Source organism: Etheostoma cragini, chromosome 18 (assembly GCF_013103735.1).
Source record: "Etheostoma cragini isolate CJK2018 chromosome 18, CSU_Ecrag_1.0, whole genome shotgun sequence".
In the NCBI taxonomy this organism is placed as follows: Eukaryota; Metazoa; Chordata; class Actinopteri; order Perciformes; family Percidae; genus Etheostoma; species Etheostoma cragini.
This window is the reverse complement of record NC_048424.1, coordinates 4,382,204-4,407,790: the sequence shown is the minus strand read 5'-3', so window position 1 is coordinate 4,407,790 and position 25,587 is coordinate 4,382,204. Positions and strand designations below refer to the sequence as shown.

At 39.7% G+C, this 25,587-nt stretch overlaps 1 protein-coding gene across 2 annotated transcripts in view; it reads left to right on the top strand.

Moving 5' to 3' along the window:
* Positions 1-25,587, top strand: part of map3k5 (mitogen-activated protein kinase kinase kinase 5) — a 70,946-nt gene that overhangs the window by 19,480 nt on the left and 25,879 nt on the right. For both annotated transcript variants that reach the window (XM_034900704.1, XM_034900703.1), the window contains exons 3-13: positions 2,174-2,197; positions 7,422-7,615; positions 10,772-10,940; positions 12,490-12,596; positions 16,551-16,721; positions 18,613-18,725; positions 20,162-20,321; positions 21,342-21,495; positions 21,691-21,798; positions 22,675-22,727; positions 24,865-24,960. In XM_034900704.1, the coding sequence (XP_034756595.1) occupies positions 2,174-2,197; positions 7,422-7,615; positions 10,772-10,940; positions 12,490-12,596; positions 16,551-16,721; positions 18,613-18,725; positions 20,162-20,321; positions 21,342-21,495; positions 21,691-21,798; positions 22,675-22,727; positions 24,865-24,960 (1,349 nt within the window). The remainder of the gene's footprint in view (positions 1-2,173; positions 2,198-7,421; positions 7,616-10,771; positions 10,941-12,489; positions 12,597-16,550; positions 16,722-18,612; positions 18,726-20,161; positions 20,322-21,341; positions 21,496-21,690; positions 21,799-22,674; positions 22,728-24,864; positions 24,961-25,587) is intronic.

The following is a 25,587-nucleotide window of genomic DNA, read 5'->3' as shown; positions in this document are numbered from 1 at the left end:
CCCCCCACACACACACACACACACAAAAAACAGGTAGACATCAGCCAGGCGTGGGTCCGGGTTTTGAAGGTTTGCTCATCATTGAAATATCATCCACACTACTGCACTTGCAGATTTATATTGAATTTCGAAACGTGTAATTTTTGAAACAACAAAGTTGGGGTTTTTGTGCACTCTCGGTGGAGGTGCTCAACTTGATAACATGAGTAATGATCATCACCACAATATCATTACTCATGTTATCAAGTATTTTTAGTGGAGGTGTTCTGTGTTACAGAAGAAGGCGGCCCGCCTCCACTAAAAAAACTTAAACTAACTAAATGCGTAAAAGATGATACACTGTTATAAAATAAACCACAACCTTCAAGGAAAAGAGCAGAGGCACTGCTCTGTTATAGCAATCTGTAACGGAGAGTGTCACCTTTATTCATATTAAAACATCAGACTGTTACTTAAACCCAGAAAAAATCTTACCAAGACAAGTTTTGGCTGAGTCAGCAAACTGTATGACAACAGTGCAAGTCTCTCATAGCTCCCGTGTAGCAGATGAGACGCAGTTCACACTGTCTGAGGCCCAGGCTGAACACATTTAAAGCTCCTGCTGTCAGCGACTTGTAGCAGAGGAACACTGAAGCCTTTATTGTAGGTGTTCTGTTGGTGAGAGGGGGTATTATGGCAACACATAGTACTGTACAGCCTTCAGCGCACATTAAATGCAGAAGTCAAGATAAACATGTCATTAAAAACCTAACACACAGTCTCAGCTCTATTATTTCCGCTTTTATAGTTAAAAAAAATGATTTTAATGGCCTGCCCTAATGCAGACTAGCACCTATTTGTAGTTCCTGTGGTTTGCTGTGGTGCCCGCCCGCCTGGCTGGAGCTTCGGCTAGCCGCTCCCAACCCTGCCTGAAAATACCACTTCTCTCTGGTGGTTTCTTCTGATCTCTATCAGGCTGCTAAATTGTTTCAAAGGGGAATGTTTTAATCTCAGGGATGAGATCTGTATCTTTAAATCCTGGAGCTTTTTTTTTTAAGATTCTAAAGAGACCATTGTGTACTCCCATGCTGCTCATGCTTCTTTTCACGCAGAAAAGTGGCCTCACTGTTCACGCAGGTACACTGCGTACGCAGGTACACACTATTCACTAATAAACTAAGACTGGAAGTAAATGATTTTCTTTATGTACAAGAAGAAAGCCATTCACTTTCAGTTGGAAGTACTTGTATAGATACATGCTTCTTTTTCAGATTTATTTTGAAGCACAGCCAACATGAGGAAGATATCCTAATTGATTCAGATTGTAACACATCCTAAAGGTCATCACAGCAATGCACTAAAAATGAATGTGATAGTGATATTACGCAAACACCCATTTATTTTTACCCACAGGCAGATATGAGTACATCTTTGTACCATTCAATATTAGTAAGGTTAAATGACTATTTCCTTCCTGTTTTTAGTAGCTTGGCTCATTGATCTGCTTTATCTGTTGTGTTCTTTTAACTCTCATGGTAAGCACACCAACCAGATTTACCGGCCGTCGGACACTCTGGCGAGGTCAGTGACTCCAGTCTGTTTGGTGTGTTCTGTGCCGTTGTACGTCGGAGGAGACTTTAATTTCTTTTGATTTGACATGTTAAAAAAATTGACAGTTGGACTCACTGACCAATCTGATTGGTGGGGTGCTAACCCAGAAGTGACAAGTGTGGATGAGCGTGAAACACTTTTTGGTGAACTTTTTTTCAAAATACGAGATCATATTCTGAACTACCCGCCATTATTGTTGGTTTTGACGCATTCATCCAATCAGCTGCCGGTTTTCATTTTTTGAGCGACAATACAGATTAGCGGCGCCGGCTGTTATGGAGACGTATTGCGTCTTGCGCACGGGCAGAACGTACAACCATGTCGGCATTGCTTCGTCTGGCCGTCGGGTTGGTTTGTGAGAGGCTATACAGTGTCACAGCTTTAACCAGAAACGTTCATCAGATATTGGACAAGCAGCTGTCTTAATAAAATGTTACCATCTCAGGTATGATGTATGAGGTATGAACTGATATGTATTCTATTGTTTTATTCAGTAACACCGTGTCTAAAACAAAATTAGACATGAAATTGGAGAAATCCTCTTGTGTTATCTCTAAATGTCGTTTCTCTTTTCTTCTTTCAGGAGATAATTTGCCAGAAGAACACTGTAAGTGCACAAAGCAATTATTTTTATCCTCGCCTTTGCCTTTCACACTATACTCAGCCGTTGCTCACACATCACACATCTTATGTGGTGCAGAGAATATGTTTTTTTACAACGTTCAGAGAGAACAGCGTCTAACACCTTATGTCTCTCTCCTTGGTGTTTCTAAAGGTTTTTTCCTTTGCCGCTTTTGTTTAGTCGCTGTGATAAATGTTTCACAAGGAAATGTAAATGGACTGTGTTTATAAAGCGCTTTTCTAGTCTTAAATACTCAAAGCACATAGTACAGGAACCATTCACCATTCACAATCATTCATACACTTAATTAGCAATTCGGGGTTCAGTGTTTTGCCCAAGGACACACAAGCAGGCCTCAAACCACCAACCTTCCTCACCTTACAAAATATGAAAATGAAAACATCTTCTCTTCCATTTTCAAAGATATTTTTTTTCTCCAATGACAGCAGAGTTACAGTGACTGTAAGTGAGCATGGGCTTGATCTGCATAAAAAGGCTTTAGCATTTTGACAACTTGACTTGCAAAACCTGCAGAATTCAAATGAGGTGCAGCTTTAAAGCTGAGGAAATCCTGTTCTTTACTGATTCACCCACTGAAACACATTGGGTGAATATATACTTTTTTGAGTAAAGAAAAAGTAAGTGTACTATGTTTTCAATTGAAAATGTGCATTGTGGCATTGGCTCTGAGTAGTATGTGTTGAATACAACATGTAGAGGACAAAGCCGATAGTGGTCATTGTAAACCATCGGTTTCTGTAGCCCTGTTACAGAATAATATAGGTGACAAAGGTCCTAAAAAACGGTATATGATAAATCAATCACACTTTACCTGAAGGTATCTACATAAGAGTGACATCACACTGTCATGAACGTGTCTTACACATTATAAACAATGCTTCTTTTATTAAGTGTCATTTGGTTTTGTTAGGGTTCATGTGTCTTGACAGTGTCATGTCACTCTTATGTACATACCCTCAAGTACAGTGTTACTGATAAATCTAATAATTATTTCTTTCAGTTGTTGGCAGTTCAGATTATACAATGTAAGTACAAAATATACGTCCCTAAACACAGTGTTATAACAGCAGCAATCCTCTCCCTTAAGAGGCTGCAAGTAACAAATGTTCGCCATTTTTGCTTGACGGATACTTTTTAATGATGAATCGCTTAATAAAATTGATGTTTAATTTTCTAATTGAACAATTGACTATATCAGCTCTTGAACCAAGGCAGAAGACTGATTGATGTCCAGTGAGAATGTTCAGGACTGAGATGTAAGGCTTAGCTCTCCTAAGTGACTTTTGGGAGAGGAAGGAGGTAGCGCTGCGCTGCATGAAACGTACTGATCTCCAACAACTCTTACCGTGTGCAGAGAGCTGATTAGGACTGTTGTGTCAGCTCAATGATCTCCCCTATGTGCACTCACTGTCTTTGTTCTCTCTCTTTCTTGCTCGTATTAAGGCACTTCACTGCCCTTTGCACTGGTGCATGTGTTCTTAGCTTATCCTCTTTGATGTTAAAAGTGCACTTAAAGTGTAATATCTGCAGAGTTTTTTTAATACATTTTCCATCCCTTTGAAGGTATTCTAGCTGTTTTCTCTGCATGTGCAATGGTCAGCACCATTTCTTTTGACATCAGTATTAATCAATTTCCATTCCAACTGAAGCAACAAAAAGGGATCTGCTTAACCAGGTTTGTTCACTGCTGGCTACAAGCTAGCAATAAAACACAACAAAGTTTTAAGTTGAATGGTGTTTTGAGCAAACATTAGCAACCAAACAATCAATGATAGGTACGTTTGTTAAAAAGATTTCCATCTTCTGTTATTGTTTGTAATGAGAAAAGTTTATTATTTAATGGATTTCACAAATTTCAGTAATACACATTATGCCGTAAACCGTTTATATTTGAGTGTGCGCGACTCAAATCTGCAACCGACTTCACACTCGCTCGATCGTGCGCAGCTCTCCCTTGTGAGGGAGGGGCTTAGGAGGCCGTTTTGGGCTATAGGGCCTGAGAAGTTGTCGATGTTCAAATTTTTTGGTCAAGTCCTGGATCTTCACAATCCTACCCACAGCACCTTTAATGATTTGTGTATAAGACATAATTACCTTCATAGTACTTGTGTTGCAGGGTGACGCTTGCTTGCCTTGTCATTATAGTACTGTTTTACAGATACAAATGAATTTAAAATATTACCAGTTGCTTACTGTAGAAGAACATATTTGGGCAGAAACACAGAGGTTAGTTTTGGCCTTGGTATACTATTTTCCAAAAGTGTGTCACTTTTTACATGAGAAAGACGTAAGATTTGTTTGGAAAATGTAACTATGTAACAAGTTTGACTGAGGTTGCTGCAGTTTAACTTCTACAAACCAGGTGAGCCAGACACAAAGGCGCTAACACGCTAATCGTTCCTCTCTACTCTGATATAGTAGTTTTTTTGTTCCCATGGACCTCAACTTCTAACTTGTAATCCCACAGAATAATGTAAGTTGATAATGTTTTACTTTGCTTTCTTAGTAACAGAGCCATTTTCACATACTGGAACTGTATTCTTAAACAAAAGAGTCTCTTGCTATTTCTTGAATTTGACGATTTCAGCATCGGCCCTTGTCCCTGTCCTCCTTGTCGTCTTTCTTGTAAATCACCGGTTTTCGCAAACAAATAGAAATGCCATTAACACGCCCGCTCTCACACTTTGTAATTTAATCGGAGATTACACAGACTTCGTGCTAAGAAGCAGCTTTTTCTGATCCAACCTATTCAGACTTTTGCATTCTCACGTACAGCTCCGCCAGGTAATGTCTAGATAATTTCAGGTTTGCAGTGCATGTGCGAAAGGGGCTTATGCTACTACTGAAGCTAGTCAGCCGGGCAAACATTTGATAAATACAATCTTTAGTGCATTCCTTACTATTTTGCTCTTGTGTGTATGCTTTTGGCAAGGCTAGAAAGTCTTGAGGCTTCCAAAGTCTTGAGCAACTGAGTGAGACTCTTACCTGAGATCAACTTCAACATTTGTAGAAATCCAAAACAAGCCTGACAAGCCTGCTTTGCAAATGCATTTAATATCTGTCATTTAAACAAATGTCTTAAAATATCAGGTGGAAATGTATCTGCTTATCCTCTGCCATTACAAAAGCATCTTTTGCTAATTGTATTCAGCTACTCACCATGATAGTGGAAATTCAGGTAATTAGCCTCTGTTGGATTATATCCAATTACTATAATTACAAGCACATGGCTTTGTCTGTGTTGGTGTAAATTCACCTAAGCTACCCATGGACTTGATTCAAATCTGCAGCTCACAGGTACAAACTGGAAGAGACCAAAAGTTTTTATTAGTCATGATTTACAACTTCCTCAACAGGTTACTAACTATTGGAACAGTCATATACTGTAAATTAAGTACTAAAATCAAGTTGTGGTGGGCTCTTTGTTTGCCTCTGTGTAGGTGGGAGAGTAGGCATGCAGCCACAACCCTCCTGTAACTGAAAATGGACAAATGGCTGATCTGCAAAGGCTAACAAGCCAGATGACTCACTCGCTGAACAACTGACTCACTCTCAGTCACATTTACCAGATTCCCCGTGTGCTAGTCCCGCCTAATGGCTTTCACTCGCACTTGTTACCTGTGAACGACTAGCGGAGGTTAGCTCAGAACGACCTACAGACGTTCCGACACATGCATCGCCCTGTAAAATCAAACCTGTCATGCGATCCCCACGAATCGTACACACACAGAGGAGCTAAATATAGTGTCAGGATATGCAACCCGTCTGGTTACACCTAAAATAAATAGGGGTCACTTGTCTATTTTATGAAAGGTATGCACCGCCACTGCAGCAACCGGTGGTGATATAAACCAGTGTTGCACAGGAGGAAGCAGTTTTCTGCAGGTGGCTTTCATTGCTTCAATGCCGCACCTTCCTTTCACTTCCTTTAGTATGGCAGTGAGAGCAGCGTTTCCTCAAAGAGGCTGCATGGAAAGCTAAAACCATGCCTGAATGAATATTAAAGCCATCAGGAGGCAGCTGGTAGCAGCCCATCCGCCTTCAGACATGCTCATGTTCTGTTTCACCTTACATCTTACTTTCCTTGAAAAGACTTCAGCTCTTTCTTGAGGATGTCAATAATGGATTTCCTGCCTCTTTCTCTCTGTCCTGTCTGCAAAAACCACATGCACATGTTTCCTCATTGTTTATTCAGCAGCGGCAGGCCAACAGAAGCATCACGACCGCTGCTGAGAATAATGTGAAGTTTAAAACAAACACAATCTTCCTCCAGACATAACCCCAGATGTCAAAAATTAGAGCTGAGTAAACAAAGAAGAACACTTTTTGTGTAACAACTGTAGTAAAAACTGAAACAGACAAAGAAAGGAAATTACTCCTGCATGCCACAGCTGCAGCAAATAACAAGGAAGAGCTTTGGTCTAGGTGAGCAGCAAGGCTTTTGTTTCTGCTTGATTTTCATGAGCACCGTGCTGCAAGGTGGAATTTGAATGTGCGTGGCTGTAAGTGTTTGTGGTTGCAAGAAAGCAGCTCTTAATTGGACTGTCAGCACTGGTGCAGATCTCTCGTCCTGGCTGCTGCCTGTTTAGACTGATTCAGTGAAAACAACGCAACACAAACACTATTGTCTGTGGGGGAAGATCAGACCCAAAGCCTCATGTCATTACCTGAAACTGTCTGGAACAGGGGAGAGAGCTCAGACTTCCTCCAGGCAATCTGCTTCCTCCCTAAACAATGTAATCTTTTACTTTACAGTGTCCCAAAAAATTGGTTGTAAAGACTGTTTGTTTGTTAAATAATTTAGAGAAGGTAATCTTTTAATGAAAGTTTGTATTTACTGTAAATGCACACCTTGGATACTTTTAAACTGCTTATGGTACATTATACTCTAAGTTTGGTTAAAACACATTATAGCTCAATATGCCCAATATCATCCAATATGCCCAATATTATCCAAAATGACCAGTATCATCCAATATGCCCAATGTTATCTAACATGTCCAATATTAGCTACCTCTTCGTTTAATCTAATTTCAAATAATACACCCACAATTGGCTATAATATTGCTGATGCCTCTTTCACACCAAACCCACAATGTTATACAAAAAGAGTCCTCTGCTGCTTAGATATACTGATAAATACTAAATATACTGCTCTTTTGCCAAATAGTGTCTCTTGTATCAACAGACATGCTCCGCCAACTATACCTTCATCCCGTACATGGTGACTCCTCACAACAAGGTGTACTGCTGTGAGGGCAGCCTGATGAAGGGCCTGACGGAGCTGATGCAGCCCAGCTTCGAGATGCTGCTGGGGCCCATCTGCATGCCGCTGCTCGACCGCTTCATCCAACTGCTCAAAGTGTCACAGGGAAACTCCCAGTAAGTGGATGGAAACATACTGTACATGTTAAAGGTCCAATGACATGGTGCTCTTTGAATGGACCTTAGTGGTCCCCTAATACTGTATCTGAAGTCTCTTTTATATAGGCCTTAGTGGTCCCCTAATACTGTATCTGAAGTCACTTTCCCAAAATTCAGCCTTGGTGCAGAATTACAGCCACTAGCCAGTCCAACAATGAGCTTTCCTTAGGACGTACCATTTCTGGGACTGTTGCTTTTGAGGAGGAGAGAGAGAAAGAGGGGAGCAAGGTGGAGGGTGGGGGAGTGGCCTTGACCAACTGCCACTTTTCTCATTTGAAAGCCACCTCTCATAGGTGGGCCAAATTCTCTGGGTGGGCACAGCAGAGAAAGGGGAGGATCTGGAATCTTGCCCCATATGAGGTCATAAGGGGCAAGATTCCAGCTCGGCCCATCTGATCTTTCATTTTCTCGAAGCCAAAGCAGGGTAGCCAGGCCTTGGTTTACACATATCGTCATTTCTAGCCACTGGGGGACCATAGGCGGGCTGGGGAAACTTGTATTTGTGTTTTATTTAAAAAACCTCGTACATTTTTTTATGCCATGGGTCCGTTAAAGCAGATTCCAAGAAGTCAGATATCTGGCTCACTTTTAAGTGAATATGTACAGTAATAGGGTTAACATTAGGTAACATTAGGTTATTTACCTGCAATAATGAATGACCATGTCAAAGCTTTACCAGCTCCACACAACTCTCTGTATTTCTCAGTATGACTACGTTCAGAAGAATGTGGCGTCCAGTTACTTCCCCGCAATGAAACTCAAGTGAAGATAATTACTTTATCTGAGAAGAGTCCATTATGTGTTTTTCAATCCTCCGTATCCTCCTTGGCTACTAGCAACTGCGTGGAGGAGGGGAGGGGGGGAGTGGGGCTACGTGATCACTTTTCAGTCATTGTAAACTGGGAAACACTTTAACATTGAGAACAAAACAATGTGTTTAAGGATGAGGAAGCAAAATAATAACTCTATTTAAAGCTGCAAACAACAAGTTCCTCTGAAGGAAATGTAATGCTGCAATCACGTAGTGTCTATAAGTGTGAATAATCAGAAAAACAAAAACACATTGGGTTAATAGTATATGGTTTTTGCCTATGTAATTTGTAATATGGTATTAGGTTGTAACTGCTAGTTGCAGTCCACATACAGTGACCTAGATTAGTTAGCGTTGACCCTCATAAGTCAGGTAAAGCAATATTTTAGTGGTCTTTGGCAATGTATGTTAATGGTGTAGCAACAAGTCTGGGACAAAACCACTAATATAAAGCTTTAAACTGGAAATAATTACTGAAAACAGCTATCAGTATGTTGCTCTGAGCAATACAATACAACACACCAAAGTCAGAGGAACAATTTCCCAATTCAGAGAATGCGACCATACGAGGAGCACTTGAAAGCAGCATGACATCGTTGTATTGTACATGTGAAACATCACAGGACTGTTTCACAGCAGAACAGGCTTTTTGTTTTATTATCCCACTCTTCCTATTTTTACTCACAGTAATTATTTTATGTAGTGCATCCCTCAACTTTGACTTGCGTGGTGATCTAGTCTTTTTTTCTTTTTAAACATTTTACACAGCCTCAGTTGCTGGGGTAATATTTTAGGTTTTCCTGCCAACACACGATTCAGCAGCCAGTTAGTTCTCACTCAGCTCCAGGAATAGTGACTCAGGTTTTACAGGCAGAAGAAGAACGTGCACTTGCTGCAAACCAGCATGTGAAGTTATAACCAGTGAGCATAGCAAAGAGTTTTCAGCACAGTCATCCCTGATATCTGAGTAGAAAGCATTCTGTACATTGTGTAAACGAGCATGATTTTTATGTATAATAGCTAGCTCATTTATAGAAACCTACTAAGTATACATTACATGTATTCTGCTTTATGGCACTGAGAGCTGTGCTGCCTTTACTGATCTTTACTGTTTGCTGATGCCATGTTTTAGACTGACATTGGCCTTCAATATCATTTTGTTCCAATACAATGCTGAAATGGAGGTTTAATTTCAAGCTGATTTCATTTTAATCGGCTAACTTACATGGAACAAATTTATTATGTGAATAAAGCGAGTCACTCGTCACTCCAGTGACAATACTCTGCAGCAGATGATCATCAGTGCATGGATCCCGGATGATTTTAAGAGATATAAAAAAATAAATTTAGAGTGAAAGAAGAAGCCAAACTCTTTAAATGTTAAAAACATCACCACCCAACACATGTACAAGAACTTTGCCAAGATATAATTTTAACTGGAAAAAGAAAAGTGATTAAAATCCGAATGACAACCACTGAGCATTCAATGGAAGGTTTTAGAAATTTCAGAACTTGACCATTTTCAATACTCTGTGCTACAGAGACATTTCAGGCAGTTGTATTGATTGAACGATATCCAGCCCTAGTTGGCAGTGAGTTGGACTGAGGGTGACTAAGTGTAACCGTAAGCTCAGCAGAACATGTTAATATGTGTTATAAAAAGCCATGTGGAGTTGTGAATGAACATCCAACAAATGGCTCTTTTGAAAAGTTTGCTGCAAGTTTTACAATTTAAAAGGGTTTCGATTCATCATTTACTGTGTGTGAGTTAAAGACTACGAAAGAGCAGATTGATGAAGAGTATTTTGTTTTCTTTGTAGATAACACGGCTTTCTGTTTTAACGGTTTGTCCTCGCCGGGGTGTCAGTCAGACGGAAACTGACAAATTTATTTTTGTCATTATAATCTGTCATTGTCCTAATTTTATGCTTTCCTCCACAAAATCTAGTGAAACTAATATCTACATTTATTGTTTCAAACCTTTTTTTTTTTTTTACTGAAAATGCATATCAATATCTAAACATTTATGAAATAGTTCCTCTTAAAAACTCAGTTAAGTCACATGGAAAATAGCTTGTTTCACTACAGAACGATCTGAAATGATGTAAAACAGGAAATGAATTGAAACTCCAATCACATTTAGAATTGCTCCCTCAAGGAGACACCTAAAATAATTTGATTAGTATGATGTTCCGAAAGGCTTATAATTACACATTGTACTAACTTTAAATAATTGGAATCAGGGCTGGTTTTTACATGTATTGCTTGATTCCCTCTTTTTCTTTTTTCCTTTTCTTTCACAGCCAGTATTTCCGCGAGACCATTCTGAACGAGATCCGTAAGGCTCGGGAGCTCTACACTGGTATGGAGCTGGCTGCAGAGCTGAGCCGCATCCAGCAGCGCCTGGACAACGTGGAGTGCCTTTCCGTCGACATCGTCATCAACCTGCTGTTGACATACAGGGACATCCAGGTACACCTGCTCTGATGGCTGCTGCCATCGGAGAAATTGGTACCTGTTGTTTTACTGAAGAGAATAGGAAGTGGATTTTACTCATTTCAACAAGTGCATTTGCCAGAAACAAATCTATTTATGCTGATAGAAAAGCTCCCTTTAGAACAGCTGCCTTTGTGCTGTAAAACAGCTCCGTAGTTTTTCCTGCCCATCCTCTCTATCAGATGCGTCCTCTTGCGTTGCTTCATAGAAATCATCGAGACGTCTGGAGATCAGAATGATCTTATAAGTGAAAGGTTGCAAGTTAAAACCCTCACAGAGGAAAAAACGTGCCCAAAAAATGAGGGCATGGTCCTAAAATTTCTTGTAGTTAATGATGATGATTTTGGTAATTATTTTTGTGATAAATTGTTTGGCTTACTTAATGTCACAGAAAATATGGGGGAAAAACATCACATTCCCCAAGTTGACATCTCTTTTTATGTCCCAAAACTTCAAAATTATAAATTTTCAATGAAACACATCTGAAAAATGAGTAAATATTTTGCATTAGAGAAGATGTAACCAGTGGTAGCTTGTGTTTTTTGTTTGTAAAATGACCAAACTATTGATACATTATCAAAGTACCTGCTGATTGATTGATTTCAAATCTTTATGAGACTTTTGGAGGCCAACACTAACATGTCAAATGATAAACTTGTGTTTAAGGACACAGTATTACATAATTTCAATCTGCACAAAAATATTCACTTAACCGATTAGGATGCACCTTCAGCTTTAAACCTGTTCAAAACTCTGATTTTACACCCTGGAAACATTACTCTTTAGAGAGGACTACGCAGAAACTTTCAGCACAACATCCCAAAATGTTTTGAGGAGAAACTATAAGGGTATATCAGACATTCAGGTAACCACTTCCTAAGTTCAAACAAATTGCCAACTTGCTGCTCATGCACCTGACCATGGCAGGTACAAACCTACTGTACTGCAAAAGGGAGAGGAAGGTCACTGCCTCAGCATCAATCTGTCAGCCTCATCCCTTTTCAAGAGTTGCGCTTTCTCAAACGGGCCATCGCAGACCGCCCGTGGAGAGCTCCAGGCGTAGCTTTTGGTCTGCTCGTCTTAAATGTGCCGCTCTTTCTGCTCTTTAGTCTCCGCATTGTGATGGCACCCACTGTCCAGATCCTCCCACTCACCATAGGCATCTCTCAGCCTCATGAATCATTCATTACAACAACAAGCATTGAGGATGTGCTGAATTATTCAACATGCTTTGGGTATAGTGACTATGTAGGCAAGTAGCTGCAACACAAATGTGATGAAGGGGGCACTCAATTAATGGAAGGCTTTTAGGTGTTAAGGAGATAGTTGAGTTTCAGAAACTCTCCCTCTGGCCTCAAAGCAGCTCAGCACCTTGATGTGCGTGTTTGTGTTTGTGTTTGTGTGTGTGTTTGTGTTTGTGTGTGTGTGATTGTTGTGCTGCATGGAATACACAATGCTTTGCAATGACCAGGGTGAAAGTTCAACAAGAGTTTATCAGTGTGTTCTTTACTCACTCAACGTCTAGGACTATGAGTCTATCGTGAAGCTGGTGGAGACTCTGGAGAAGCTTCCGACCTTTGACCTCGTGGCTCATCCACATGTGAAGTTCCACTACGCCTTTGCACTGAACCGGTAAGACGGCGAGCACGGCAACGTGCACAAAACAGTGATACAGCCGACCTGCACATAGACACATGCTCACTGTGATACACAAACATTCAGTTTGACAGATGAAAAAAAAAAAACTATAGTTTTTTAAATTTGGGTGAAGGGGATTTTGTGTCTTGTAGCACGTGAACAATCTTTTTTTGACCTATTGACAATCAAACAAAAAAGCAAGGGGGAAATGCAGTTTCATAAGCAGCAGTTGGTGGAGGATTTTCTCAAGCTCTGCTTGGAAAAAACAACATTTTTGAAGTTACAAGCAGCAGAAAATTCTGGTTCAGGGCCCCTAAGCTGCGGCGATATTATTAGCAGCATGTGTGCAGCTACTCGACTCAGGAAAAAAAGGCAGATGTACAACACAGAGAGGTTTTGACTGCCTGTTTCTCACCAGCTGCTTTTCTTGTAAACTTCCTGCGGTTTTTGTTGTGCGTCTGCCTCAAACAGCAATAAAGCGTGCTGTTTTTTAATTTGGCAACAATTGGAAAATGTTTCTGCAGGGTGCCAAGATGCCGCTGTTACTGTCTGGCCCATTACCACGATGTATTGTCGTGTTAAGGAGTTCAAGGCTGCAACACTGAGACATTTTTTGTGAGACAGCTTCATATGATGAGGGTTAATGACAGAAGACACTCTCTCACTTTAGTTTAGAACAGGACGCTATGAGCAGAGACAAACCGCTGTGGGAGGTCTTGTGTGTCGGCTTACCCAACAGAGTAGGATTAGTCACTATAACTACAATAGCTGTTACATGTGATTTTGTCATGTGTAATGATACGTTGTTTTTGTTGAGGAAAAAGATAATTTGGATAGTTCATTACTTTTGTTTTTTAAACAATCTTGTCCACAATTTTGTTTGCAACTGATATGATAAATTTCATAGTTAGGATGCAGTTTTTTGATTACATGTTTATTGTAAAAAATGTAATAATGGTCGTCTAGAGGACCTAAATTAATGCAGCATTTTGATTGGATTTCACTGAAATACATAACATATTTTGTTTATACTTTCATATTCTTGGTCTCAGACCATGACAATATGACAATATATTGCTTAACATTTTATTAATTTGTCTTAACGTCTAAACAATATTCTTTGATACTATTTATGCTATAATAACTACCGTATATCTAGGGCTGGGCAATATGAAGAAAATCTAATATCACAATATATTTGACCAAATATCTCTATCGCATCTATACCGCAGATATTGTAGTGTTGACTATTGGTGCTTTCACAAAATATTTACACAATTAGAATTTTAATAGTCATCAACAATGTGGATGTATTGATGAAGTGGGTAAAGGCAACAGCTAAAACAGTCTAGTAAGTTCAGAAAAGGACATAACTGTACTGTGTTCTCATTTACATTACTATTGCATTGTAAGTATATTCCAGTATTGCAGTAGTAGTAGTAGTAGTAGTAGTAGTAGTAGTAGTAGTAGTAGTAGTAGTAGTAAGTATATTACAGTATTACAATATTAAGCGCTGTCTACCCTGTAGCTTCTCTTTGCCTCTGACCTACTTAGATGTCCTAATAATAACCTCTGTTGCCATAGTAAAAATTACAGGCATTATCTAAAATAATTGTATCCTTGTGGCCTTCTCCTAGTGGACAGTAAAATGTCCCCCAATAGAAGCTGTCTTTTCCATTAAGAAAAAATGGAATTCATTTGATATTTAACCAGTGAAATAACTTTATGAAGCCTGAATACAAAATGACTGATATTATACAGTATTGATTGCATGTTTTGAGAGGCTGCACAATAGAGTGATTAGGTAGAAAAACCTTTCTGTTCTCAGTTTGAACCTGAATGCATCTTCCACTACAAGTAGACTTGTAAAAATTCCAATGACTCTTCACCAAGTTCTGACCAGGCAGCGTGCAGCCCTCGCCGAGCTCTGAGATTATCATTATTCAACCTTAACAAACGCTTGATGATTGGTCTGAAGTAGGGACTCTGCTTCTAAATGAATCTGCCGGGTTGAAGTGCGTGTGTACTAATTGGCTTCAGCCTCTTGTCTGCAGCAGGGCCGCTTCAGACATGTGAGCGTTGAACGCTGCTGGGAGCCTGACAGCAGCGAGGGAAGAATCTCCTCCATCCAAATACCAATCTGCACTCTAGAGAGGAGAAATAGAGAAAATAGAGCAATGCATTAGGAGAGAGCAGGTCTTATCTCCCTCTGGACCGTCTCCATGGTAATAGCTGTCAGCTCATATGTTTTATTTAACCTTCACGCTCTGGAGAGAAGCCACGCTATGTTTGTATCACACATTGTGTTTGTGTGAGACTTAACTTCGCAACACTTCTCATATATCTTTCTAAAGTCTGTGTTGTGATACGTTCATTAACGAAGCCTTATCGAAATTTCATCCCTCAAGAACCAAAACGACGCCTGTGGAATCAAGGTACTGAAGCACTTTGCCGCATAAATTAGCATAATAAATAGGATTAGGACCGAATTATTGAATGCTCCTACGAAAATACAGGGCACTATTTACGCAGTTTATTCTTAATTGTGTTATGCAAATTGCATTGCTTATGCTATCATGCAGCACTCTAATGTTTTTGCTTTATTCTTTATTCGTGGCAACAAGTTCTTTTTCTTGTTTCCTCTTACCGAAGGTCGGGTTGCATCGTGGGGAAATGTAGAAGCCGAGTTTAAAAAACAAAAGGTTGAAAGAAAAATTGTGGAATAAAAAAAGACTACCTTTTACTTTTTAAACTTTCCATCTTGAGTCCAATAATGCTATGTCATTGATAACTGTTAAATTAGTGGAGGACTCCATTAAGGTGTCCTGTCCCCACATTCAGGTAGGCCATTTATTGGTGGTTGGTTCATTTTTCTTCTTTCAGGAAGACCCAACTTTTAATCGATGCAATCCTAAATCAATTCAACTGTTATCCTAATAAATGTGTATTTTATTTGTGACTTCTTTTATGTGTATAAATCTGCAACTAGTCTCTCCTGATTGAAATGTAGCTCAGTGTAAATTCTTTCAGGAAGACCTAACTCTTAATCAATCATTACCTAAATCGAATCAGCTGATGGAGGCCTTCACCTTCCTGCTAAACCAATCAGAGTCGTACACAAATTGCAAGGGCCGATCACAGAGTCACAACCCTGCTTTAAAAAATCTGTTTCTCCTTTTGGTATCAGCTGTCGTTGGCAAAGAGTGCAACCCTTATAGCTCCCTTTGTTGTTAAACGGGAGAAGGTATGCCACCTGTTACTCCCTTCATTATTTATGGAAAGACCTATAGTTTGATTATCCAAAAATGCAAAGCAATGGAAAGGCGTGTTTACATGACGCGTGTTTATCTGTTTTGATGGACTGTGAAAAGTTCAAACCAGCCATTTGAAATGTATTTGATGTTTTTTGGGAATTGGCCAGTTTTTATATTTTTATCGGTAAATGCACCCAATGTCACCTTTTAAAGATTTGGGAGTAATCCACAATTAAGCATTATCCTCCAAAAGGTTTGGGGGACTTTTAAAAGAAAAGGAGGAAGGAACAAAATTGATTTTAATAGAGGTCATGAATTCCTGACACCCAAGCTCAAATACCACAGCCTACAATTCCCATAATGCAACTCAATGTGAGTCTCAGTGGCTTGTCAGCTCCCTCCGGAGCAAACAACTATTTCCCGGGCTGAGCACACCACATGCCTGATGTAGAGTGTATTAGCATATCAAATCTGTGGAGTGCCCCTTTAAAATAAAGATGGTGTGATCTCTAACACTTCTTACGCGTTGTTAGCCACAAATACCCATGACAGCTTTCCACTGACACATGCCTGGATAGATATTGTCTCAAAGCGGATTACTTTTTGCTTCATTGCTATTCAGTCCAGTTAAAATACGACCAAACTCCAATTTACCTCCGTTTTGACTCTGCATGCTGTATGTTTGTGAGTGTAGAAGGAACCTGCCCGGCGACAGACAGAAGGCTCTGGACATAATGCTGCCCCTGGTGGAGGACGAAGAACAGGTAGCCTCGGACATCTACTGCCTGGTGGGACGGATCTATAAGGACATGTTCCTGGAGTCTCACTTCACTGACACACCGAGCAGAGACAGCGGCACACAATGGTGAGAGAGGATGTCAAGTGGCTCCGCCAAACACTGAGTCATACATAAATATTGTTTGAAGACATGTTTCAAAGGGCAAGTTGCTTTATATATGCTTTTTAAAGTGACTCCCTGGATCGTGGCATCCCACTATTTAGAGTTTACTTTGAATGGTGCCAGGAATAAATGAACTAAATAGCTGTTGTCATAAAGGTTTAACCCTTTTTTTGGTAGTGAGGAGAATTACAAGTCGGGTTCAAGGATGTGCCACGAGGCTGCAAATGACAGGTCATTACAGCAGTGACGTGCAAAAGGTTGCACAACTTGTTACTCCTTTCAAAGCAAATGTGCAAAAGCATGAGAACAACATGCAGATGTTCCAGTCCTGTCAGCTAAGAATGAAAGGATTGCAAAACAACAATTATTTAAGATGAAAAAGAAAGCAATGATTAAAGTGTTCATGTGCTTTTTGGCTTTCTCCCTTTCATTTATTGTGTTTTTTTTCTTCAAAGATCAACGTTGGTATTACAAGTAGTAGCAGAATTTAAATGTATTTCTCACATTTCACCAAAAACCCATAAAGCACATACAATACCTCAACTTTTCTAAATGTACGGTGCCGCTTCGCTTCCCTCAACCACTGAATGCAACCGTAGTGTTGTGGGCTTTTTCACTTCAACAAAATTAACCTGCTTTCTAGTTTCAAAGGTTGTAGCCTGTCTTTTGCATGTATGCATTATGTTCCTACATACATCTTTAGAATTATTCTAGAGGAGTATGAAAGAAAATCATTTTTTCCTTTGTTTGTGTCTTTTTCCTTCAGGATAATATGGCATGTCTTTGTATTGCCTCAAAATTGTAAACTTAGACCGGGACCAAAACATAAAGCATTTTAGAGGATAGGTATAGTTTACACTAGTCTCATCTTGAATAAATATCAGATTTCAATTTGGCTAATTTTAACTTAGACCAATCTATGCATCTTTATTTGCATGATTGAGTGTCTAGATAAATTAATTTTTATTTAAAAAAAAAAAGAAAGAAAGGGAATAAGTCAAATATCATAAGAAAGCTCAGTGATAAGTTCCCCCGTTAATTAGGGGCTCATTACTATAAACTATTCCTATAAGTTAGTTATTTTGAGCATTCGTCCCCGTGATATAATCATTGTTGGTGTTGCTGGAAATATGGCAGCCTTTATTTTGGAGAGTGATTTTAAGTTGAGTCCAGAGTTGAACCTGATTGAGACCTTTCGATGATAAAGGTGGATGTTAACAGCATGAGTGTCCTTCTGAAAAGCCTCCAGGATCTACTTGCACATGCCCATTCAGTAGATGCAGATGTGGAGGGTTGTTAATTCCAGGCTGTTCTGATTCAAATCAGGTAATTACGTGGGTCTAGCTTGTTTGTAATTTTTCTATGAGTATGGCAGTCATGTGAGCATATGGAGGTTAACAGAAGCTGACGGAAGTTGACTTAATAACTGAGCAATAATAATAACACAAGGCTGCATATTGGCGTCATCTGGAAATTGCTCTTAAGATCTCATATCTTAGTGGATTGAATATGCTGCTTGCGTTATCAAGCTCCCATCTGGCGCTTATTTTCAGTTCCATGTCACAGCTTGGCAGAGGTCCCTAATAATGTTCACACCCCTTCCCTCAGCACAACAGATTGCTCATTAAATAAATGAAAATGTCTTGTTTTGCGAGGGTACCCTCAGTTGTGGTCTGCCGTTCTGTGGTCCCAACTCAATATGGCTGTAATTGTTTTTTATAACTTGAAGTGTTTCAGGAAGCTTAAGGAGCCCCGTAAAGCCCTCCGTTACCTCAGAGGTGTTAGAATGATTTGGAATGACGCATTTCATGGAGGAAAAGTGTTTGTTGAAGTCATTTCTTTCTTCTCCTCTCAGGTTTAAAAAGGGGTTTGAGTCCGAGCCAACACTACACTCTGGCATCAACTATGCTGTTCTGCTTCTGGCAGCCGGACACCAGTTTGACTCATCTTTTGAGCTTCGTAAAGTGGGTGAGTGGGCCCTAGATTGGATATGTCTAATTTCTTTGAAACTGTCCTTTATGATCAGCCGTATCTATCCATATATTAGAAAAAGGTAACGAATTACGAGGGAAAGTTTGTGTTTTGTAATGTGCAACCATCTACGTATTATTATTATTATTAATGGAACTGCATTGTTTTGGTTTAACAGGGCACAACCATGAATGTATTATAAGCCCTGTTCATTGCTATGAGAGTTACTTAGAGGTGCATGAAACCATCATGGAGCCAAAAGTGACTGGATACTTCCTGTTTAGCGCTCCTCTAACTTGAATGGGCATTCAGTTATTTCATCATGTCTCTCTTCTAGGCTTTCCAAATGTTATCAAACCGAATGGATCAAATTCTGACAGTGAGACGAGTCGGTTTTGGGGGGTTGTGACGCTTGAAAAAAAAAGAAAATCATCCACAGATTCATTGGTCACTATGTTCAAAAGCCTGGCACACACCTTGGAGACCAGGTTGCAACACCACTGTTTTGGCTCAGTCTCAACTCTCTTATCAACCCAGCGTAAACACCACTGCAGATTCCTATTTACATATCCGGCAGAAATTAGTGTGTTTCGGTCAGCCTGATTAATGCAAGTCCAGTATTCACTCTCCCTTCAGCTATGTATTGATCTCCAACAACTCAGGAGTGAAATGTCTGGCTCTTAAGTTGTTAATAGCTGCACTATGTTCACAAACTATTTGCCAAATGTGTCTGCTGTTTTAGCTTTTTTGCTAAAAACTTCTGTCTCCTGCAGCTGAAAACGACTATGAGAGCCATGAGAGTAAACATTGAGCTGAGAGAAGCTACAAAGCTCCACAGGTGCTGATGGGAACTGCAGAGTTTGGGGATAATGTTCTGAGTGACTCACTACTAGTGAACACATTACAGAGTCATTTGAGCCAGTGTATTTTATTAAATATATGTATATATCATAGCTGCCCTGATAAAGAAGAAATTTGGTTACATAGTATCTATGGTAACATTTCCTCCTGTCACGTCCTTGTTCTTCTGCCCTGAAATTTGAGGCACAGAAGAGCTCAGGAATGTGGGAAACAGAACAAGAAGTCCTGCGAAATCCGCCTGCAGCCACACCCTCCGTCTCTCGAGAGTCTAGACCCTGTTTTCCCCTACGCGTATCTAGCCTCTCCAAATGACTGGTGACTGAAGCAGGACATGTAGCAGCAAAATTTAAAACCATTTTCACCATTACCTTTAAATTCTTGGAGAATACAATGACAAATCAAACCTTTGTACTGCAAGTTGTGGCCTGTCCAAGAAGAGTGTAAACATGTTCTGAGGCTTTTCTTTGTTCCAGTCTTTCCTCAGTTATCTTGAAATCTCAGTTTGCAATGACCTCTGTGAAAATGCATCATCAAAAAAGATCTTCTTATTGTTTGAAACTCTTGTTTTTCAGGAGTGAAGCTGAGCAGCCTGTTGGGAAAAAAAGGCAGCCTGGACAAGCTGCAGAGCTACTGGGACGTGGGCTTCTTCCTGGGTGCCAGCATCCTGGCCTGTGACAACACCAGGGTCATCCAGGCCTCTGAGAAACTCTTCAAACTCAAAGCCCCCATCTGGTGAGAATACGAATACGCCGCTCTCAGATTAGCATGCTGAAAAACACATTTTTAGACCGCATCCATCACCAACTGCGCCGGTGTTGTCGTGATCCGAAGTGTAGCTCTGCTTTCCCTTGAAACCACAGTGGCCATCTGTGGCCATTGTGCAAGCATTTGGTGTGTTTCGCATGGGGAACAGAAAATAACACGAGAAACTGACGTTGCTCATTTCAACAGCACCTCTGTGTTTACATGGGTTTCAATGAGTACATCCGCCTGTTGTCGTGCCATTTTGTGAAGAGTTTAAATGGGTTAGGATGCAAATGATTAGCTATGTGGAAAGATATACTTTTCTTCAACAGGAAACAGGCAATTTGACAAGATCACTACCATTTTGTGACATTGACATTCCTTCTTATTAGGCCAAACCGTTTGTGAACTAACAAACAAAAACTTTGACCTAACCTGCCAGTGTGGAGGTTTGAAAATTATCACTTTTAAATTAAAGTATTTTAAAATAACGAATACATTCTATTCTCACATAATCCCTTCATAGTGGATAAATAAACTACATGCAATACGTCATTTCAGACATTTCAGATTTTATGAGACGGTATCAGATGTACGGCGGAGGAGCACAGTAAACTGTCTGCAGGTCATTTTGTGCAGTTCCTAAGACCCTGCTGTTCTTTATTTGTGTTTGCGCTGTTAAAACTCTTTAATTTTCCATTAATGTCACAAAGAAAAATGAACCCCAGCACGGAAACACAATCATATTGTTTTGTTTACTTCTGTGATCCTTCTGGATCTTTGCTCATGGGCTTAAAACAACTTAACACACATGCAAATGATCTGCCAGTAAGTAATTTTGTTTGCAGATGTTTTTCTGATGAGCAATGGGCATTTATTCAGTTTTGTGTGGGTCTGACATTTGATGTTATAAATAAAAGTAATAATACAATAAATTTGGATTCTGACCCCTTTAAGGGCGCAGTGAATAAAACGTATCTTTGTTTACTCTCTCTGGTTGGTTGTTAGGTATCTGAGCTCGCTTGTGGAGACAATCTTGATCTACCAACAGTTTAAGAAACCTGGCGTGGAGCAGCCGGCCCCAAGGCAGGAGCTGGTGGACTTCTGGATGGACTTTCTGGTGGAGGCCACCAAGAAAGACGTCTCCTCTGTCCGATTTCCTGTAAGTGACTCCATCCAAGGAACCAAATAAAACGCAAAAGATGCAGCTTCAGGGGCCAATAAGAGGCTAAGATTTATTTGGCAGCTTTCAGGTTTAATATGTTGAAACAGAAGGAAAAGATTGTACATGCTCAACAAATTTACAATGGGTAAACACAGTAAGATAGGTAATCCGAAACAATTATCTCTTCTCCAGGTGTTGATATTAGAGCCCACCAAAGTATACCAGCCTTCATATTTGTCCATAAACAAAGACGTGGATGACAACACTGTGTCAATCTGGCATGTTGCTTCTGATGACAAGGTAGGTGTCCATTATTTATATCATCCACCACTGCAATTGACAAATTGTAGTAATAATCCATTCTTGAATCTGAGATGAAACATCAAAAACATTTAGAATCCATCCTCACCTTCTACTATTCAAATACCTGCACAGACACGGGTTTGGATATGTGTATAATTGCATCGTTTGGTACGCAAAAAAAACAAAAACAAACACAGTAGTTATTGCACAGTCCCTTTGCACTGACAAGGTAAGGGATGTGTGTATGGAGGAAAACATGATGAGTCATTAATAAGAGAGAGTTAAATGTTAAACAAATCTGAAACTATATGCAGATACATTTTGTGCAAATGTACAGGAAATATGATATAAAGGCTAATAGTAAACAGAGACTACTGTGCAAGGTGAGTAATCAGCTTAACATAGCCACAGAAAATGCTTGTTTCTGATTGGTTGGTGTACATTGCCATACCTAAAATGTTGTTTTTTTTCCGCTCTGCAGGGAACCTGCTCATTACGCAAATGAGTAAACTTATTATTGACTCATCATGTTTGCCAACAGAAGTTAACACACAGATGATGACTGTCAGATTTCCTGTTTTGTTTCATCTTTGATTCGATGCTACACTGCAAATAATGGACTTGTTTCCTGTCATGTAGTTCTTTGTGTGTCTGTCTTATTGATTGTTTTCTTATATTGTAGAGCATTATTGCTTACAGCAGCATGTAAATAGAAGCTCTTGCTTACCAGAAATTGATCGCAGTAAAAGCTACACTGACTTAATGTTTTTATAAAATACATGTACTATAACCAACTACAATCAATCTGCGTATAGATTGATTTCACCTCTCCCAGAAGCTGTTGTGATGTTATTGTCCTGATCTATCCTGCAGAACAAGGGGATCCATGAGTGGAACTTCAGCGCCACATCAGTACGGGGTGTCAGGTCAGTGTCTGCTGTCTTAAATGACACACTCATGACACACAACGACCTCACATCTGTCTCCAGAGGGTGATTGGTTTGAATTTATCATCAGAGGATGGGTTGGAAAAAATTGTATAGCTCCACTACATCTCTAAAAGTTACCAGATTTCAAATCAATTTTATTTATCATGGCAATTCATAACAGAGGATATCCCAGGACACTTTCAATATAGAGTGGGTCTGGATCCCAGTCTTTGCAAGCCTTCGGGTGAAAGTATTTGTATATATAATTTCTGCGGTGGGAATGGATGCCACGAAACCTGTCATTATGTTTCCACCGTTATCAATCTCTCAACTGTGGTAATATTGTGTTCATATTAGGGAGTATCAAATGCATGCCAATGTGCAATAATAGCAACAAAACATACTGACAAAACAAATACATATTATGATATGATTATGAAAGCCGTAACAAGCGCACGGAGAGCAAAGCAACAAGAAGCAGGGATCAGTTCACGATGATCTCGAGGTTTAATGAGACACACAAAAATATAAATACATGTTCTAACAATCACTCCATTCGCTGCGTTGACGTGAGATTAGATGGATGGGAAAGGGGCAGAAAAGGAAAGGAGGATTGGTTTGAGGTACTGTATGTTCAGGTTCACGCAGATAAAGCTTCAGGAAGGAAAAAAGTGTCATGATGTATGACACAAATTTCTGACACCGATTGAAACAGACGAGAGCGGCTTTGTTCAGTTTTCACAGAATGGACTTTTTTCAACACTTTAATCAAGATTAAAATATTTTTGGGGGGGGAGAGACCTGACCATGAAGGAGACTGTGAGCTGAATGCTAACATGTTATTGATGTTGGACATGTATAATGTTTACCATGTTCACCATCTTAATGGGTTAGCATGCTAATTTCTGATTACCACTAAACAGAAAATACAGCTGAGGCTGCTGGGAATGTCTGTTTTTGCAGGTATTTAGTCACAAACCAACACAATAACTTTGACCTGATGGTGGCAAAATGTGAAGGGATTACATTATTACAAGGAATCCTCAGGGAATTTATGATTGTCTGTTCAAACTTGTGTGGCAACCCATTAAATAGGCATTGAGATGTTTTAGTCTTGAAAGTGGTGAACCAACAGGCCGACATTACCACCGTCATCCAGCCACTATGGCTAAAGACGTTTCTCTTAAAAATCTCGACCATAGTAAGATTACCTGTTAGAATAAAGACCTTACTAGCATTGTCCCAAAATATGAAATATACACCTGTATTAGATATATACCAATATCAGAATTAGTGAGAAATGAAAAACTAACTAACAATAAAACATAGCAAAACAGCAAAGTATAGAATCATGAGCCAAACATTTACTGCTACTTGTAAACATGTAACTAAGTAAGATGTATGTGCAGAGGTAGCTAAGCATTTTATTAGTTGCATGTAACGTGCAGATTTTAGACACCATCACTTCACCTCTCACAGTTGTTAATGGAGCCACAGCAAAGACAGTCTACCATGGACAGTCTTCATGATGTCTTTTCTCTGCGTCTTCTTTTCCGTGGTCCTCAAAGGAATTCAGTGTCAGATCAGTGGAAGGATGTGCTCGCATGTTGCTAGGGAACCGACTCATTCTCTGTACCCACTCAGCCTGCAGACAGTCAGCAGGACACAAAAGCAGCTCTGCGAGCAACAATACGACCACAAATACAGTTGCTTCGTTGTCTGGCTCGGCACTTCTGGCCTTGGCACACAAAGAACTGGACAAGCGCTCACCCCAGCGGATAAATGTTTCCATTTAGTTGTCGAGTTGAAGCTCCTTTGTGCAGAAGTTCAGCATCATTTTATATGACAATTTGCAAAACAAGTTTTGTGTTTGTTCCAGATGTATTGTCCAGATACAAACTCTCATAATGATAGTTCTGCATACTTACTGTGCATGTCAAAAAGATGCACTGTTACAACATCTACTGGGGTTTATATTTTGATGGAGTGGCCCTCCACGTGCAATGACAGTCTTTTATTTCATACCCAGAGATTAATTGCTGATGTCATAATTCAAGTGAAAGACCTCATTCATCTTCTGAGTCATATCTGCTGTAATCATCATCGTCCAACTAACTGATCCGTTTCTCCTCAGCATCTCCAAGTTTGACGAGCGCAGTGCCTTCCTCTACGTGCTTCACAACTCAGAGGACTTCCAGATCTATTTCTGTACAGAGATGCACTGTAAAAGGTCGGTTCTCAGTGTCTCTCTCTCTCTCTCTCTCTCTCTCTCTCTCTCTCTCTCTCTCTCTCTCTCTCTCTCTCTCTCTCTCTTTTTCTCTCTCTCTCTCTCTCTCTCTCTCTCTCTCTTTTTCTCTCTCTCTCTCTCTGTCTCTCTCTCTCTCTCTCTCTCTCTCTCTGTTTGACATCATTAAGCTCATAAAGGTTGTGTTTTAAACTGTCAGTAGACTATAAAGTGTTTTAGTAATCTAAATCTTTATTTGATGGGATGATAATGAGATAATGACCTTTGCCTGCTACTTTGAATTGATAGTATTGGGTTTTATGAGCCAGTAATGGAAAATCTGCTTAAAATCAGAACACACCTGTCAATTTATTACCTTTGGCACTAAATCTGAGAAGAAGAGTTCTTTTGTGGTTTTGTTGATGGACACACAACAAGACTTATTAGTCTACAGCCATGCAAGCAGCTCTGTGAGGCCTTACTCATATACAGTGGTGCTTTATTACAGTTTACAATGCTAACATGTTAATCAAATTTTACGGGACCAAGTTGTAGGCCATTCTTTATTAAGTGTTTTTCTTAATGGCTTTATTAATGGACTTAGCTTTTAGCTAAGACACATCTTTTTAGACA